Here is a 15,944-nt window from a genome sequence, read left to right as displayed (position 1 = left end):
ATGGCGGGGCAGCTCCGGCCCGTCTACGAGGGGAGGTTCACCGACAGGTCTCCCGAGCTGTCGGCCGTGAGTGCCTCCGCCGAAGGGGTCTCACCGGTGCCGCAGCGCCCTTTGTGGGGCTGCGGTCCCGCCGTGGGCTGAGGGAAGAGGCGGGAGGAGGGGCATCACGTGGGGCAGGCGGGCAGGCCCATCTCGCTGCGGTCCCCTCTCTCCCCAAAAATGCCTTTCCCCTTGTATCAAAACGGGGACAGTTAGACAACATTTCGTGCCAGGTGTCTGATCCCAGTTTGATGAGTTGTGCTTATTAGTACAATGGGTTCGGTTATGCCTTGTTTTTTGATTGTATTGCTTAGGCTGGAAAGTTGCTTCCCACTGGCGATACAGCTGCGAGTTGCCTCACTGAGGTTTTACCCAGGGTGAGTTGGTTTTTCAGTCGCTCCTTGTGAAACTTTTGTAGTAATTTCCCATTAGTAATTGTGCTTTGAGACAGGCCCTAAAAGAACCCCAAACAAACAAAAAAGAAAATCAGGGAAACCTTGGTCGTTTTTTTTACATCCTTTCTCTTTAGGAACTTTTTTTTTTTTTTTCTTCAATGTTAGTTTTTGTCACATGGGATCATAGAGAATAACTCGTAGGATTGTAAAACGCTAGTGGCAGTTATTTTTCACACTGCACGTTTTACAAAATAAACCATGCTTGCTTAGATGGGACTAAACAGAATTGTTTTAGAAAGTTTTTCTCTCGTAATACAAGTATAGTGATTATTATTAGGAATTATTATTATTTCTGATGGAGGACCTTCTTCATTATCAAGGATGCACCTCAGAATTGTGCATCCCACTGGCCCTTCCCCATGCCCCTGAAGAGTCAGAGGGTACTGAGACACAAACGGATCCCTTAAATAGCAGCTCTCCCTTTAAATGGGTACTTAAAAAAAAAAAAACAACTTAACTGTGGTTAAAATAATTTCTGAAATTGCTTCATTGATGGTGGAATTGTGAATCAAGTTAAAGGTTTCTGAAGTTGATAAATGTAACATCCACTTTTCATGAAGTACATGTGAAGAAGCTATTATCCATCTTAAAAATGGAACCTGAGAGTTGAAACTTAGCAACTCTCTCGTTACTTCTGTTGCTCGTTTGATAAAATTTAGGCTGGGCTATGTTGACCTTATGCTCAGAATATCAGCATCTGCAGGAGTGTACGCATGTGTTACAGCCCTCAAACCTCCTCATGTTTTGTTTTTACCTCTGTGGAATCACACTGAAATGGCTGCAGTACATTTTCTTTTCATTAATATGTTGTGAAGATCTGGTGTAAAATTGTTTTTGCTTTGCCTTATATATAGCCCATTACTCCAATGACCGTGCGAAAGTTTCGAAATACAACAAATCCAGCTCCTGGTGTTGAAACAATATTCTACGGCAGAGCAGATGATCCTGACATTGCAGCTCACTTGACACATGGCATAGAGTCATGTTCTTCACTCAGTGTAAGAATGTGACTAATTTACTTTTGTTTAAGAATGGACAGCTTAAGAATGTCCTTAATAAGAGCAACTTCAAGAGCAATTTTGTCATAGTCAGGGATAAAGGTACATAGCCGAGTGATTTACACTGCGGCATTTCACCACTGTTGTAAATTATCTGAATTCTGAGGTCAGTTCATAGGATTTAATTAGCATGATTGAAATAGGAAAACACTTGAAGTTCAGTGACTTTTATTAAATAACTTTTGCAATGACTACTGAATTATTAATTTCAACTTTTAAGTTAATGAACAGTCTCCTACCCACAAATTTTGCTGCTTTCTTTTCTGGTTGCAGAGGTAAAGCCTGTTGAGCTCTTAGCAAGAGAACTGCTATCTGAGAACATGCGTATAGTTCAGTATAATTATTATGTATTCTTTCTTACCTTTGGGTTGAAACTGATTTTGTTAGCTAAAAAGTGACGTTTTGAATATGTCAGACTATTTTGTGTGTATTCTTTACTTTTGTAAAATTATTTTTGTAAGATGTAATCAAACAACTGAAGAGATCATTGGTGATTTTATCACATAGTTATCATTCAAATCTCTAAAGATACCAGTTGTATTAGCAAAATATACTTTTATGATGCATTTCATCAGCTGGGCTTGTAAATTAATAGTTTTCAATTTTACAGATGAAGAAGTTGAGGCAAAGAGGAGTTCAGGTCTCAAAAATAAGTCTTCAGGTTGAAACACCTAAGTCCTGATACTAGAGGATGTTGAGTAGGACATTTATTAGGCGTATCCAAAAAGAAAAAAATCAGGTTCTTGGTGTCCCTCCTCAGACGGTTTATGTTGAATGGGTTGATTTGTTTAGCCTGTACTATCTGTTGAAGACTGTTTCACTTTGCATTATTAATTAAATATTAAGTGGAGGAAGAGTTGGAATCCTAGGGTTTGGATCAACTGTATTTGCAACTACTGTTTTCAGTATTTCTTTATATAACATTCAAAAAGAGTCTAATAATAAACCCTCTCTAGAGTCCCCATTACTTTGATGGGTAGCCTGAAAAATCAGATTATTTGGGAAGATCAAAATACCCTGTTTTGACATTTTTGGAAACTTTTGGTTTTTTAGACACCCCCTGCTCCCCCCCTCCCCTTAAGTTGACCCGATTTTAGTAACATCTATTGACTCAAGACCAGTGTGTACACTGAGAAGAAAAATTGTCCAACCTAGTGCTAAGATTTGAAAACCCTGCCAAAGTAATTTCTGTCGGTGTGTCATTTTAGGATGCAATATTAGTGTATATCTTGAAATACTGTCTTTATATTCTCCATCAGCAGAATTGGGAGTAACTGTTTAGAGAACAGATAGCCTTAACTGCTACACAATGGATGTTTTTAATCAATAAGCACCAGGAGACTTCATTCCAAAGATGTTACAATCATTTTCACACTGAAGTTTTGGTCGTATTGTAATTTGATGGTAGTTTCTAATATACGTTAAGAACAGAAATGATGCAGTCTGAAATGTTGTAAATTATCAAGTGGAAAAACTTGCACAAAATAAAAAGTTCTGTCTCACAATATGTATTTTATTTAGCTGGAGATTTAGCATAGCATTGATTATTAGTGGTCTTCTTTCAAAATACAGTTTTTTTTAGCAAATTGGTAGATAAAATTATGTCATTGTAATCACATAAGATCTCATTAGAACACTTACAATCAAACTTTTATTCGTGTGTGAGGGGAATAGCCATATTGATGTGTGAAAGATGAAAATTTACTGGTTTTCCTGCCTCTTGTGTTCTTTGTGATGTCTTTAGGCAGCTTCACTGATAAATCCACTTCCAAAAACTAATTTTCAACAAAAAATACAAGACAGAAAAGAAGCAATCTACTTTAGTAATCGTCAAGCTCCCTTGGGCAGATCACATGATCAGTCTTCGATGTTACCTAAAGGCTTGGATGTAATTAATACTACATTTGGAACAAAAGTCATCCAAGGTAGGAAAATTTAGCATTAAAACATATTTCTTCTAAAAAGAAGATAATCTCCAATTTAGTATCTAGCACATATTCTATGCTTCCAACAATTCCAGCTTAATAGAAAAATTATTATTATAGCAGTTATTGAAAGGCATACAAATGTACTAGTCTTTTTTCAGTTATGATGAAGGAACAAGCAACTGAGAACATTTTGTAACTAGTAGGGGTTTTGGCTCTGTTCCAGATCTGTCTTTGTAGATTTCCTTGGAGAACTGTTTAGGTAGCTGACAACTTACCTTCCTGTTCCCAACTATTCTGATAGGTCTAATAAAAGATATTACCTTGACCTGTGAATCTTTCCTCCATAGGTTGGAGCAAATCACATATGTGTTGACCATGTAGCTCTCTTGCAACAGTTATGTTCATTTCAGTTTCTGTGATTATTTTTTTTTCCCTAGTCTCATGTCATTATACTGTAAGATTCCTATAGATTGACTAGAAATGTGGTAAGAAGTATCATTCTTCCACAGTATTAGCATCTTCTATAACAAGATATTGTTTAAAATTAAGAAACAACCAAACAAAACACCTATCCTTCACCTCCCCCAACCATATATTTATTCCTTACTTTCCAGACGTATCAGCCGGAGAGCTCATAAATCCACCAAAAACTTTTGAGGAAGTGGATAAAGACTCCAGAGAAGGACATGATCTGTACATTGTGTCCCACAATGATTATTATGTGGGTAAGTTCAAGGGCTGATAAGAAACCGCATGAAAAGTTCTAATATAAATAAAGGTTCTTGTTGTTCTTTGTGTCTTCAACACATTGTATGCTTTTTTTTGAGATATAAACTATTAACTTTTACTGCTGTATTAATTTAATGCATTAATGAAGGAGTTGGAAGCGTGATTTTTTTTTTTGGGTGCTGTTTGAAAAGCAAAGTATTTCCAGGAAACTAGAAACTCATAGATGCCCTGGTTGCTTATTGAGTTTGGTGTTTATGTCATTGAGAGCAATCAGGCTTAAAGCCACAGACTGTGAGCCCAGCCGATTCTAGTACTTTCACCTCTAGTTCCTCTCTTTTATCAGGATCCAAACTTACCTTCAGGGCAGCTAGACTTTCTGATGGGGAGCTCAGCATCAAGCTCTGGTTACAAGGAATTTCAGGCTGCTCTCTGGAATGCAGGTTCCTCAGGCTGTGAGTCTGTCCCACAGCCTCTGTCTCTGCCCTTCCAGTGGGCTGTTCCTCCACTGCTTCAGCCTCTGGGGCCTGTACTTGTGTGAAGTGGTCTGCTCAGGGATGGTTACCCTTTATCTTATGGGTCTGCACAGGAAGAGAGTGACAAAGAGCACTCTGAAATGAAATACATGTGTTACTTTTGCAGCCACTTCTATTTTCGCCAATTCCATCATTTCCACAGACTGTCTTGTATTGCTGCTCTATAAGACTAGTATTATAATAAAATTGCCTATTGCGCTAGTACCAACAATTTTATAGGTGTAGACCAAACAGATAAGAAACTGCAATACAGATATTTCAGTTGTAATAATATAAGTTTTGCATGGAGGAAGTTACGTCAAAGTGAAATTACACTACTGTGTACTCTCATTGAAAAATTCTACTGCAAGTACTATTGGTATGAATTTATACTATTGGTATAAATTGGTATAAACTTGTAATTTTATTTCCTCATTTCCCCACCTTCATTAGGTGTTTTAGTGGAATTATTCATTATCTGTTCCTGTCTCCTTTGTAACTTCTGTCCACAGGATCATGGAGAGGCCAAACCAAAACCAGACAGACAGCAAAAAAAAAAAAAAAAAAAAGTCAACTGTGTGGCCCAGTTTGAATAATAACGTAAAATTTCCAAGCTTCCATACAGTCAGAGGAAGCCCTTATTAGAAAGCAGGCATATTTTTTGAAAGTTCAAATTACCATTCGTTTCAAAAGGTGATTGAAAAGAGCAGGAAGAAACAGAATGGCATTTTTTTCTGTGACAAGAAATATGTGCTTGCAGCTCACACAGAGTTCTTATGTGATATTCTTTTATGTGAAACTTACGTTTTACAGGCAAGACTGGATTAATAGATTCATGAACAAGTAGGGTAATGTCTTGTTTACAGTGAAGTCAGTGGCAAAATTTCCATTGAAGTCAACATAGCCAAAGTATACCTGAAAGTGCAGCACCTCAAAACCCTTTATTTTCCTGTCAGCATTTTTTTTTTTTAACAAATAATAAATTAAATGGTATGTGTCTCTGCTGAGGTACAGACATTATAAAGTGATTTGTTTGCCTGACTCTCACTACTTAGGCTATCTGGTATTTTTTCGTTAATTCTGTTGAGCTTGTCTTTAGTCAGACATAAAAGGAGATCCAACTGTTCTACCACCGAAGCAGTTTTTGCTTTTTATTTAGCCTTTTATCTTCACTTTTGACAATGAGATTATTCCTAACTACTTAATAAACATGGGGAATGCAGATTAGTTATCTTTAATTGAACAGAATTGTTAATTAGTTATTTGATTTTGTTTCTTCATTTTTTTGGTCTTAAGAATGAAGATACTTAGTGCATTTTTCTTCCTGAGGTGTTTTATACCGTTTGAAATGCTTACTTTTTCCACAGGGGAAGCAATAAATAGGAAGTATGACTCGCCAAACTTCAGCAAGTCTTTTGTTTATGGAATAGAAACCCCTCACTTTGAAGATGGGCGAACTGTAGCCAAATCATTAAATTGGCTCTGTGATCTGCAATCGTAAGTTGCAATGAGCTAGCTAGTTAATTAGTGGTATGAGTTATCAAGAAGAATCTTCATTTTTAAGAATAATTTTACATCTTGCTGATCCCATTCCTAGCTATATTGAAATGAATAGAAAATGCAAGGAGTAATTTTCAGAATAGTTTATCCAAATCAGTTCTACCATACTATAACAGCACTTGGCATGTCTTTAGCATTACTTAAAGACATCTTTGATTTTAAAGAGCAAGATTTTTCAGTTACTAAATTTGTGTTTGTCTTGCAGAGGAGTTGCTGTTTCCTTCTAACATATAATAATATTTTTTAATACTACTGAATAATTGTTGAATATTGTTAAACAAATATGTGTGAGAGTTATTTTCATAATTTGCAGGAAGAGAGCAGCAAAAATTGTATCAAAACGGAGTGATGATTTCAAGGAAAAATTTCAGCCTCAGCTTGGAAAAGTCCTTGATCCGTAAGTAAGCACAGATACTGTCCAAGAACAAAATTCACTCACATTTGCAGAGTCTCCAATATCTTTTTCTGTCTTGGGTAAAAATTATAGTGTGCTTAGTGCTTCCGCTGCAGCACTCAATTACAGAAAGGCACTTTCTACTTGCCCTAATTAGGCTGATAAGCATGCAAGTTACTAATGAGGGCTGTATTGTGTCTATGTGGTAAAGTTAAATCTTACTGTTTAAATGGTCTATATCTGAATTGATCATATTTGCACCAAGCAAATTACAAGCACACTGTAACACTTCATTTTTTTTCCCCTGTCCTTTACAGTTAGGAAGATTTAACAGAACTGAAATGTCTCATCTATTGTTTGGAGATTTGATCATTTTACTTTGACACTATTTTTCGTCACCTTTATTACATTACCTGTATTCTCACTTTATTACTTCCTTGGAAAAGGACAGGGAACTAAACTGTGTTATTATCTACCAGCATATATCAATCTCAGTTGAATAATTACTATTTTTCGTAAACCTCAGGTGATCTGGAAGAGCTTTTTAATTTTACAAAACAGTGCTTAGAAGAGCTACAGTAGTCCTAAGGTACAGTGTGGTCAGGATCCAGCTGTGCTACAAATCTAGGGTTCCTCAATGTATGCAAAGACTCTCTTTGTAGATGCTCTAGATTTCTGCAAAATTGTATCTGAAGACTCAAACATTATTGACTTTGATAGCAAAATTTAATTTTAAGCTCAAGATCACAGGCTTAAGTGACTCTGGAGAACTATGCCCATAGTACCTGTAGGGAGTGAACACAAACGTGAGCCAGTTTCTCCTTTCCCATTCACTGCATCCTAGCTCACTGTGAAGGAGACCTGGAGTGTGAGCAACATGAGGCAGTACGATCCATCAGGGAATATGGGTTGCAGTGCAAGCTCAAACTGCGCACTAATATTACAAGACAGATAGAAGCGAACCTAATTTTATTTAGTGACTTTTACACCATCCACATCCTATGTGTAATATCAAAGTGATAAAATACACATAGTAGTTTTTAGATCACAGTGCTTCCATCTCTGTGTGGGGTTTTTTGTTTGTTTTGTATTTTAGAACAAAGCACTGATTCTCTTTTCAATTTTGATGGAGATCTCTGATTCACGTAACAGTTTTAGTTATTAAACATAGAGATAAAATTAACATTGCATCTTTTTCAAATTAAGAAATAAACAAACAGTTCTTTAATGTCACTGACAGCATCTTAATTTTCTAGTAAATAAAACTGGGCCAAGTTTTCCAGGTGGATATTGGCTTGGTTGCTGGTTTCGGTAAACAAAAAATTCCATGTTAAAAAGCATGTGAGATGTGATTCCATTTTCAACTTTAGCCAAAAGTAGTTTATTTGGAAACATTATATCAGTTGGAGATCTGGTTTGTCCCAAACATTCCTAGTATTTGACTAGTATGTTGTGAGGACTTTTCTCACTCGTGTCTGTCATTGTCTTAGAAAAAAAATATTTTAGCATAGAATGTTTTTCCTTTTAATGAGTATAAATGTTCAAAAAGTTAATGTTTACATTTGGTTGTGTTATATTAAGAACAGCAAATGTTTGAAACAGATTTCTAAAGAGATGCTTTTTTGTAATGGCAACTTTGAAGCAAAGTACTGATAAACAAATTTCAGGTGAGCGATGTTTATCATCTGTAATTACATAATAGATAATCATGTAATTTTATAATAATAGCATAGGGTTTATTAAACTATTTGACAATTAACAAAGAAATGTCCTTATTGACAGTATAGCAGAAACTATGAATGTTCCCCCAGGCCATACATTTGGAATGTTACTCCGTCCAGATGAATATGGTAAGTTCAGGGGCAGAATAAAATCTTATCTTGTTGATGAAACTATGCTGAAGTAATTACTGTTGGTTGCATAGTGTATAATTTTCCTAAAATCTTGAGGCAAAATACAAAAATGTAGCAGTGACAGTAAATTTTTTGGAGGAAAAAATTGAGAAGAACTGAAATTGCTAGTGGAAAAAAAGAAGAATTTCAGAAATAAAGAAACTAGTTTTTGGGTGATCATTTTTTTTTTTGTATCTTTGTTTTTATTTTTTTTAAAGCCTCTGCCTCTGAATGTAAACAAAATGGGACACATCAGAAAACTCACATTGACATCTAAGTGACAAGGTTAAAATGGCTATTTAAATATGTGTCTTTCCTCGCAATGATTTTTCCAGCACTTCTGTAAAAAGAGTAAAAATAACAAGCAATAAGTAAGAATAATAAATTTTGAAGGTAGCAGAGAGACAGAAAACAGACTGAAAATAAAAATTTATAAATTTTTATTATGACAAAATAGTCAACTCAAACAGCCGATGTTGGGATTGGCGGTGTTTTAATATTATGTTTAATGACTGTGGAATACAGTGCATAGTTAGGCAGCAAAAAATATAAGTGGTTCAAAGTTATTTAATTAGTCAAAACCACAGAAGGCTTGTTCAAATTCTGTATAAGCTTTTATACATGCTTTACTATGTAGGGTAATAAAGTTAAATATTTTAAATGTGTAGGTATGCTTGTCCTATATAAGGAACAGCAGAAGGAACCAAACAAAAAAAATCATTGTTAACAAGGAGAAAATAATGCATGTACATTGCTGTTAGAAGGGGATTAGATGAGCTACTGCTAGTTGTTGCTGGACTGTGAATGAACTTGCACTCTAGAAAGTGACCTTGGTGTCTTGGGGACTTGGATGAAGACTGTAGCTCAGCATACCACAGTGTTTAAAAATGCTAATAAAGTTAGGATATGAAGAGCAACACAAAAATGGTACACTGTCTTTCTAGAAATCAATGGTATATAATTATCTAAAATATTAAAATGACTTTTCCATTGGTTCTTGTAAGTATCTTGAAATACAACAGACCGGACGTGATAGATTAATAATACATGTTCTTTTGCTCTCAGCTATCTGGACATCAAGTAACTCTTACTGCTGTCAGAAGCTTTTGGAAGCAGTGGATAGATTTGTGAAGCTAAATTAAGATGTTTCAAAATTTTTTATATTAAGTGCATGTGCGTAGAGAAATCATCATACGGACCATTTGATCTTTTAATGAAATGGCCGTATCAGATGTTCAGCAGTGCTGAAATTCAGCATCTCGAAACCGAAATTCTCTTTTTCCTTAAGACTGTAAGCCATTTTTCAAAATGTCAATTTTCTGTATATGTGCAACTAATTGAGGAAATGTTTATTTTTATAGGAGTTGGGGATCTTCTTCACTGCCGGGTTCCATGTGAGTTCCTCCGTGGTAAAGACAAAGAGAGAGCTATCTTGGCAGCAGTTCGGCAAAGTTTGAAGAAAGCTAACTATGAGAATTTTGACATGTTGCTAGAAGCATTCAGGCATTACGATAAGGTTAGTGCTTTGAAAAAATAGAAATGTAAAGCAATGTGTGACATTAGCGCTCCTAATGAAGACATGAAGAAAAACAAGCATAGCAAGGCAAATACAGGTGAAGACTATAAAGACAAGGTAACTTCATAGTTATTGTATGTTTAATATACTGTGATATGCTATGGAATTAAATGCAACAATATTTGGAGCCTTTCACAACAGTATTTGGAGTATCCAAGTTAACAGCAAGCTATGGACTTGTGAGCAGGAATAATCTTAGCATTTTTTGCTCTTCAAAATTTGGTATTTCTTCTTAACAGAAATACCATTAAAGGGATTATGTTCATATTTCCTTCCAAGCTGTACTTTTTGACTGAGTCACCAACCATCAGAATTTGATATCTTTTCTTTTTTTCTCTGTGGAAGAAAATTTATAATTGACATTTCGTATATAACATTAGTTGCAATGAATACAGAATGATTGATACCTTACTTTCAAAAGAAATCTTGGCTTTGCCTCAACATTTATGATTAGATTGTTATCTGATCACAATACCCTGTCACACTAACTTTCTTTTAATCTCAAATCACTGTATTACTTGTTGAAAATTATTTATTGACACTTTTATATTCAGATATTTAATTTCTAAATTACTCAGGGTTTCTTTTTTTGCTCAGCATGTTACTCTTCTGAAATAATGTACATATGGGTATGTGTTCCTTGTGGTGGAGCCTTTTTATAATGGCTGTTCTAACAACTTTTTTGTTTTATTTATAACAGAATGGTGATGGAATGATAGACAAGGATGACCTGCGAAAGTCCTGTTTACAGCTTAATCTGAATCTAGATGATGAGCTTCTGGATTCCTTGTTTGACTATTGTGATTTGGATAAAGATGGTCTGATTAATTATCTGGAGTTTGCAAACTTTCTCAACTGGAAAGACAAAATGGCTGTTAAAGAATTTGAAGAAAAAATAATTACAAAAGGTAGATGGCTTATTACTGGGAAATTGTGGAGATGATCTTATTCTTACAACAGCTATTGAAAGGACTTTGCTGGTGTAAACTAGGTGCTCCTTTAGAAGGGTAGGATTTAGAGAGTGCATTTAGTACTTGCCTGCCACCAGCAGAGCCTCAGATACAAATGTATTTCAGAACCCTGGAGTTCTGGAGTTGTGTGTTGCATGTTGAAAATGTCCCATAAATCAGGAGAAAGTAAAAAATCTCATAGAATCATTATCACATATGAAGATTAATTATGTTATCTACTTTATAATTTTTCAAGGATTCAAGCAACATTTTTCACGTCTTAGTCTATAATGTGCTGATTATAAATCCTGGCTGTACCATAACTTTTGTTTATGGGGGAAAAACTAGGTGCTCCCATTCTGCCTGAAGACACAAAGACAAATGATGAGCCACTGCTGAAGCAGGAAGATCTTGTGTTAAAAGAACCGGGAAGCTCAGAAAAAACACCAAAAACGCTTACAAGATCAACAGATCATGTTGATCATGCAAATTATCAGACAACTTCTTCTCAGTATAATGCTGTAGTAGGTGGTCTCCCAACAACCTGTAAGTACAGTGGACTGTACTTCTCACTTCTGAACATTATTTAAGACAAAATCAGGAACAAATTTAAAAAGTATTGCTACAGGTTCTACTAATGTACAATAGTGAATGAATTTATCTAAAACAATTTTTTTAGGATTGTGGCTTGGAAGTTGGCATGGCTTGGATGTTTGGCATGCTTAATCCATTCAAACCAAGAAATTTAAACTAGGTGTCTGAGAAATTATGCTAGTAATTTTAGGAGAAAAATATCTTCTTGGAATCACCAAAAATGTTTTTAGCTGGAAGTACTGGATAAGTACTAGAATATTACTGCAAGATTTCCTGTTGTCCTGCTTCATGATGTAGCTGAAGCTAGGAATTCTAAAAACATGGAAAAAGAGATGAGGAATAAAATTATATAAGTTCTTATTGAACATATGTGAGATGAAGTATCACATTTTTTCTCATTTCACACAAAATGTTTTATCTTCCCTGGCACTATCTTTACATGCTGGCTTTTCCATGCTACCTGTTGATTGATTTCCACAGATTATCCAGTGTGTGGTGTTCCAACTATTCGTTCCGATCTTCCTGCTCCTCGAATTCGCCGCATCAGTGACAGAACTAATTATGGTGATGAGGGCAATGCTTATGCATTATTGTTCCCTTCTGTCTTCAGTCAAAAGGGAGTGTATGAAAGAGACTTTTTTAAAACAAGACCAAAGGCAGAGGTATAGCGCATTTCTTCAGAATATTCTACCAAGATAAATGTACCTCTAGCCATGCGGGAATGGAAAGTCATATTATCAAATAACAGGTTGTATAATTCATTGTTGCAACATCACCACCTTTCTTTACATCCATTCAACTATCTGAAAAATATGTACTGTTCACATTTATAATTATTCATAAAGGTGGCAGATATTAATTTTATTGAGATGCAACTTCAATAAGTAATATAAGGAAGTATGTCAAGTTGTTGCTACTCACATGCTTAAATGCTGTGTCAAATGAGGGTTGGTAATTAATCTAGGGCTTAAGGGTCTATGACTCATCATTTCTGCAGTGTGAGAAGAGCAAAGTAGTTGTGGAATTTCCATCCTTGCACGTATTCAAATTTCTGAGCAAGGTCCCAAGCAATATGATTTAACGGTAAAGTTAGCCCTGCTTTGATTACATGGTTGGATGGATGATCTCCAGAGATCTCTTCCAATCTAAGTTATTCTATGATTCTGTGAGTAAAAGTCTTAAAAAGCCCCACAAGAATATTTTACAGGTTTGTAAAACTAGTTTCTATCACAGAGGGATGTTCAGTGGAAAAATTTAACCAAGGTGTCTCTCCTAAAAAAAACTTGCAGGTTTTGCTAATAGCAAATTCAACAAACTGCTTGAATATACTTTTAAGCGCTTTGCTGAGTCGCAGACATAGGTTCAATTCTACAAAGGACTTGTATGGTGATAGAGGCTATAGGGAATCACACACCAATGCTGTGCCAACTCATATTTCTGAAGAGAAAGATAGGACATGAGACTGTAGAGACTTACATGGGGACTCCATGTTTTTTCTATCAGATATCTCTGGGGGCTGCTACCACTCTTTTATCTCACAACCCAGGGTTCCTCCCACATAAATACTAAAACAACTTTGCTGCTTCTTCAGTATTATTTACTCTTTTGCTTCTACATTTGTATGCATTTTCTAATGAAAAAATATTAAGAGATAACTTAATTGCCTGAAATACAATTTATGGGACAATTGTAACAAAACGTGAAATTCCAATCTAAAATGAAAAAGAAGCCTTGACAACCTCTATGTCTCTACTAGTCATTTTATTAAATATTCAGTCACATTTGGAAGTGGATCTGGAACTTGAGTGTATATTTTACAGAAAAGAATGTTGCTAATTAGTGGCTGGGGATGTAAAAGGTGTGGTGTCATGTTCTATACATATCCATAAAATGGCTTGTCAGAATGTTATGAACATTTACCATTTTATAATCTAGCTCTGAAGCAGGAAATGTGTGCATGCAGAATATAGGTAGCAGTAAATAGAATTCATGCTTCATTGAGAAGCCCATTATACCTGTCAAGCACTAGATAGAACTCTTCTCTGAAGTTATAATGTGGCCTGAGATGTCATACTCCATTGTAGACTATATAGGCTATACAGAGTTCAGTATAGAATCACCTCTGAGCTTGTTAAATCACCCTATAGTTATGAAATGGACTCTTTCAGTAATTTAGTGATGGTCTGATTTATTTTGAGACAAAGCATTAATATTTTCAAACATGTAATAGCTAATGAAACTATTATATGAGAGCCCAGAGTCATTTAATACTTCCAGTTTTTGTATAGGCCTATAGAAATGTATGCGAATTCTGACTATAAAGCAGTTTCATGAGGTGACTCTTCATGTTACAAAAGAACAAAATAGTTCTAGGGCCTGCTATTTTCTTCACTGGAATTTGTCCTATTCTATTGAAGAGAATAGAAGCTGTGTAACTGAATAATAGTGTGTAATTTATCTTCAACTGATAGGTAAGGGTCAGTTTAACCGCGTCTGCACACTTGATAGTCTGGAGTTTAGTCAATGATTATTTTATGGCTGTTGATGAGCCAGGACAGAGTTGTATTTTAATATGGTGAAGCCAAGTTATGTGAGCATGTAGTACTTTATGGTCTCTGCAGTGGTAAGCTGTAATGTAATATTGTGTTTAGTTTAACTTAAATTTCACTAGCTTGTTGAAGTCATTAGATCAAATCTGGTTTCTTTTCCTCATGAGTAATATTATTGATTTAACTGAAACAATACCTATGCTTAAAGAAACAAAAATTAGTCCATGTTTTCCTCCTGTAATTCCAGCTGGCATAAACTGTCATAGATTTATTGGCTAACATGAAGCTGCAGATTTGCTGTAGTGTGAATCAGGCCTATATTTATACAACAGACTGTTTTAGAGAAAGATGAGAAACAAGGTTGACTTGACTGTGTTAAAGGTCTTACTTTATCAAAGCATTTATTAAATCTCCAGAGCATAAATATAACACACATGCACACACACAATACAAGTGAAGAAGCCAAACGTTTACTAATACTAACAAAAGCTCAAGTCATGTCAATATTCTTCTAATACCACCTTCCTCTCATGAGTCAACAGGTCAGTGTAATGAGGCATGCAGTAGGAAGCATCCAAGTGAGAAATTACGGGGAAAAAATATTTCTGCTGAATTACTTTGGTGTAAAACTATAGCAAGACCCAGAGTTGATGTGAACCATTTCATTTTAGTCACTTCATCCATTTATCTATACCAATTTAAGATCTTGCATATAGTGTTGTTGCTGTGAAATGCAGACAATGATTTATGTCGATAACTGCAAACAGCAAAAATAAAGTGGATAAAAGAGGACTCAACTTCGGGCTTTAAAAAAACATTTACTTTTCTCTGCTTCTGTGTTTGATTTTTCCAATGTGGAAGTTGCATCAACATTACTTGATTAACTAAAGACAATTTTGTACACCACAGCTTTCATCCCAATAAGATTCAGATTTACTTAAATAGGAATTTCTTTGGTTAAGGATGCAGGATGTGGTCTGTAGATTTTATTTAAGAGTGGGAAAATATTCTTTGGCAAATAGAGACTGGTAATATATGCAAAAGCCAGAATCTATATAGTTTAAAGAAAATGCTGACCAGAATTACATGAATTGTATTATTTTGTAGATTGCACAAATTTTCCGCAACATTGGCGTGAACATTTCAGATGAGAGGTTTGAAGAGATATGGAAGCAAGCCTGTTTGGAACATCAGAAAGATGAGGTTTGTGTAGAATCCATCAGGAATGTACTGGATGAGAGACATGGATCACATACAAAAAACAGTTTCTAATTCTAGTCTTTGGGCATTGCATTTATTTAAATTGACATCAGTCATAATTCTGATGCTGAATACAATAAACATTTTCAATAATGTGTGTTTACTGAACTGGAACTCACTGGTCGTTGTCTTTTTGAATAGCGGATTCACCACAAATATATCAGTCTTACTGCTATCATTGCAGGTAGTAGGAACTGATGTCCATAGGAATAAAAGAGGATAAAGCATGTTTGTAAATGGAATGAAAATATTTATCTTACAGTCTTTATTTTATCTTTTTTATGGTGCTTCTGAGTCTAAATAATAATACTTTGAACATGGACACATTTTGCATTTTTGAATATTTTTTTTCACTTAAAGGGAAGGACACTTTTGAAAATACTTAAGATAATTTTTTCAGATATGCAAGGCCTCTTAAAGATTAATATCATACAATGGCATCTTGCCT

The 15,944-nt window shown here is 35.2% G+C and overlaps 1 protein-coding gene across 1 annotated transcript; it reads left to right on the top strand.

Moving 5' to 3' along the window:
• Positions 1-15,597, top strand: EFHB (EF-hand domain family member B; the record flags this gene model as incomplete). Its single annotated transcript, XM_082479874.1, has 13 exons — positions 1-66; positions 354-416; positions 1,349-1,492; positions 3,297-3,477; positions 4,095-4,205; positions 6,089-6,218; positions 6,595-6,678; positions 8,458-8,525; positions 9,929-10,083; positions 10,844-11,051; positions 11,442-11,639; positions 12,168-12,349; positions 15,344-15,597. The coding sequence occupies 13 exons, from the start codon at positions 1-3 to the stop codon at positions 15,506-15,508; spliced, it is 1,755 nt and encodes a 584-aa protein (XP_082336000.1). The 3' UTR covers positions 15,509-15,597.
• Between the last annotated feature and the right edge of the window lie 347 nt (positions 15,598-15,944).

The sequence above is a fragment of the Vanellus vanellus genome (assembly GCF_965231255.1).
Source record: "Vanellus vanellus genome assembly, chromosome: 2".
Classification (NCBI taxonomy): Eukaryota; Metazoa; Chordata; class Aves; order Charadriiformes; family Charadriidae; genus Vanellus; species Vanellus vanellus.
This window is presented reverse-complemented; position numbering and strand designations above follow the sequence as displayed.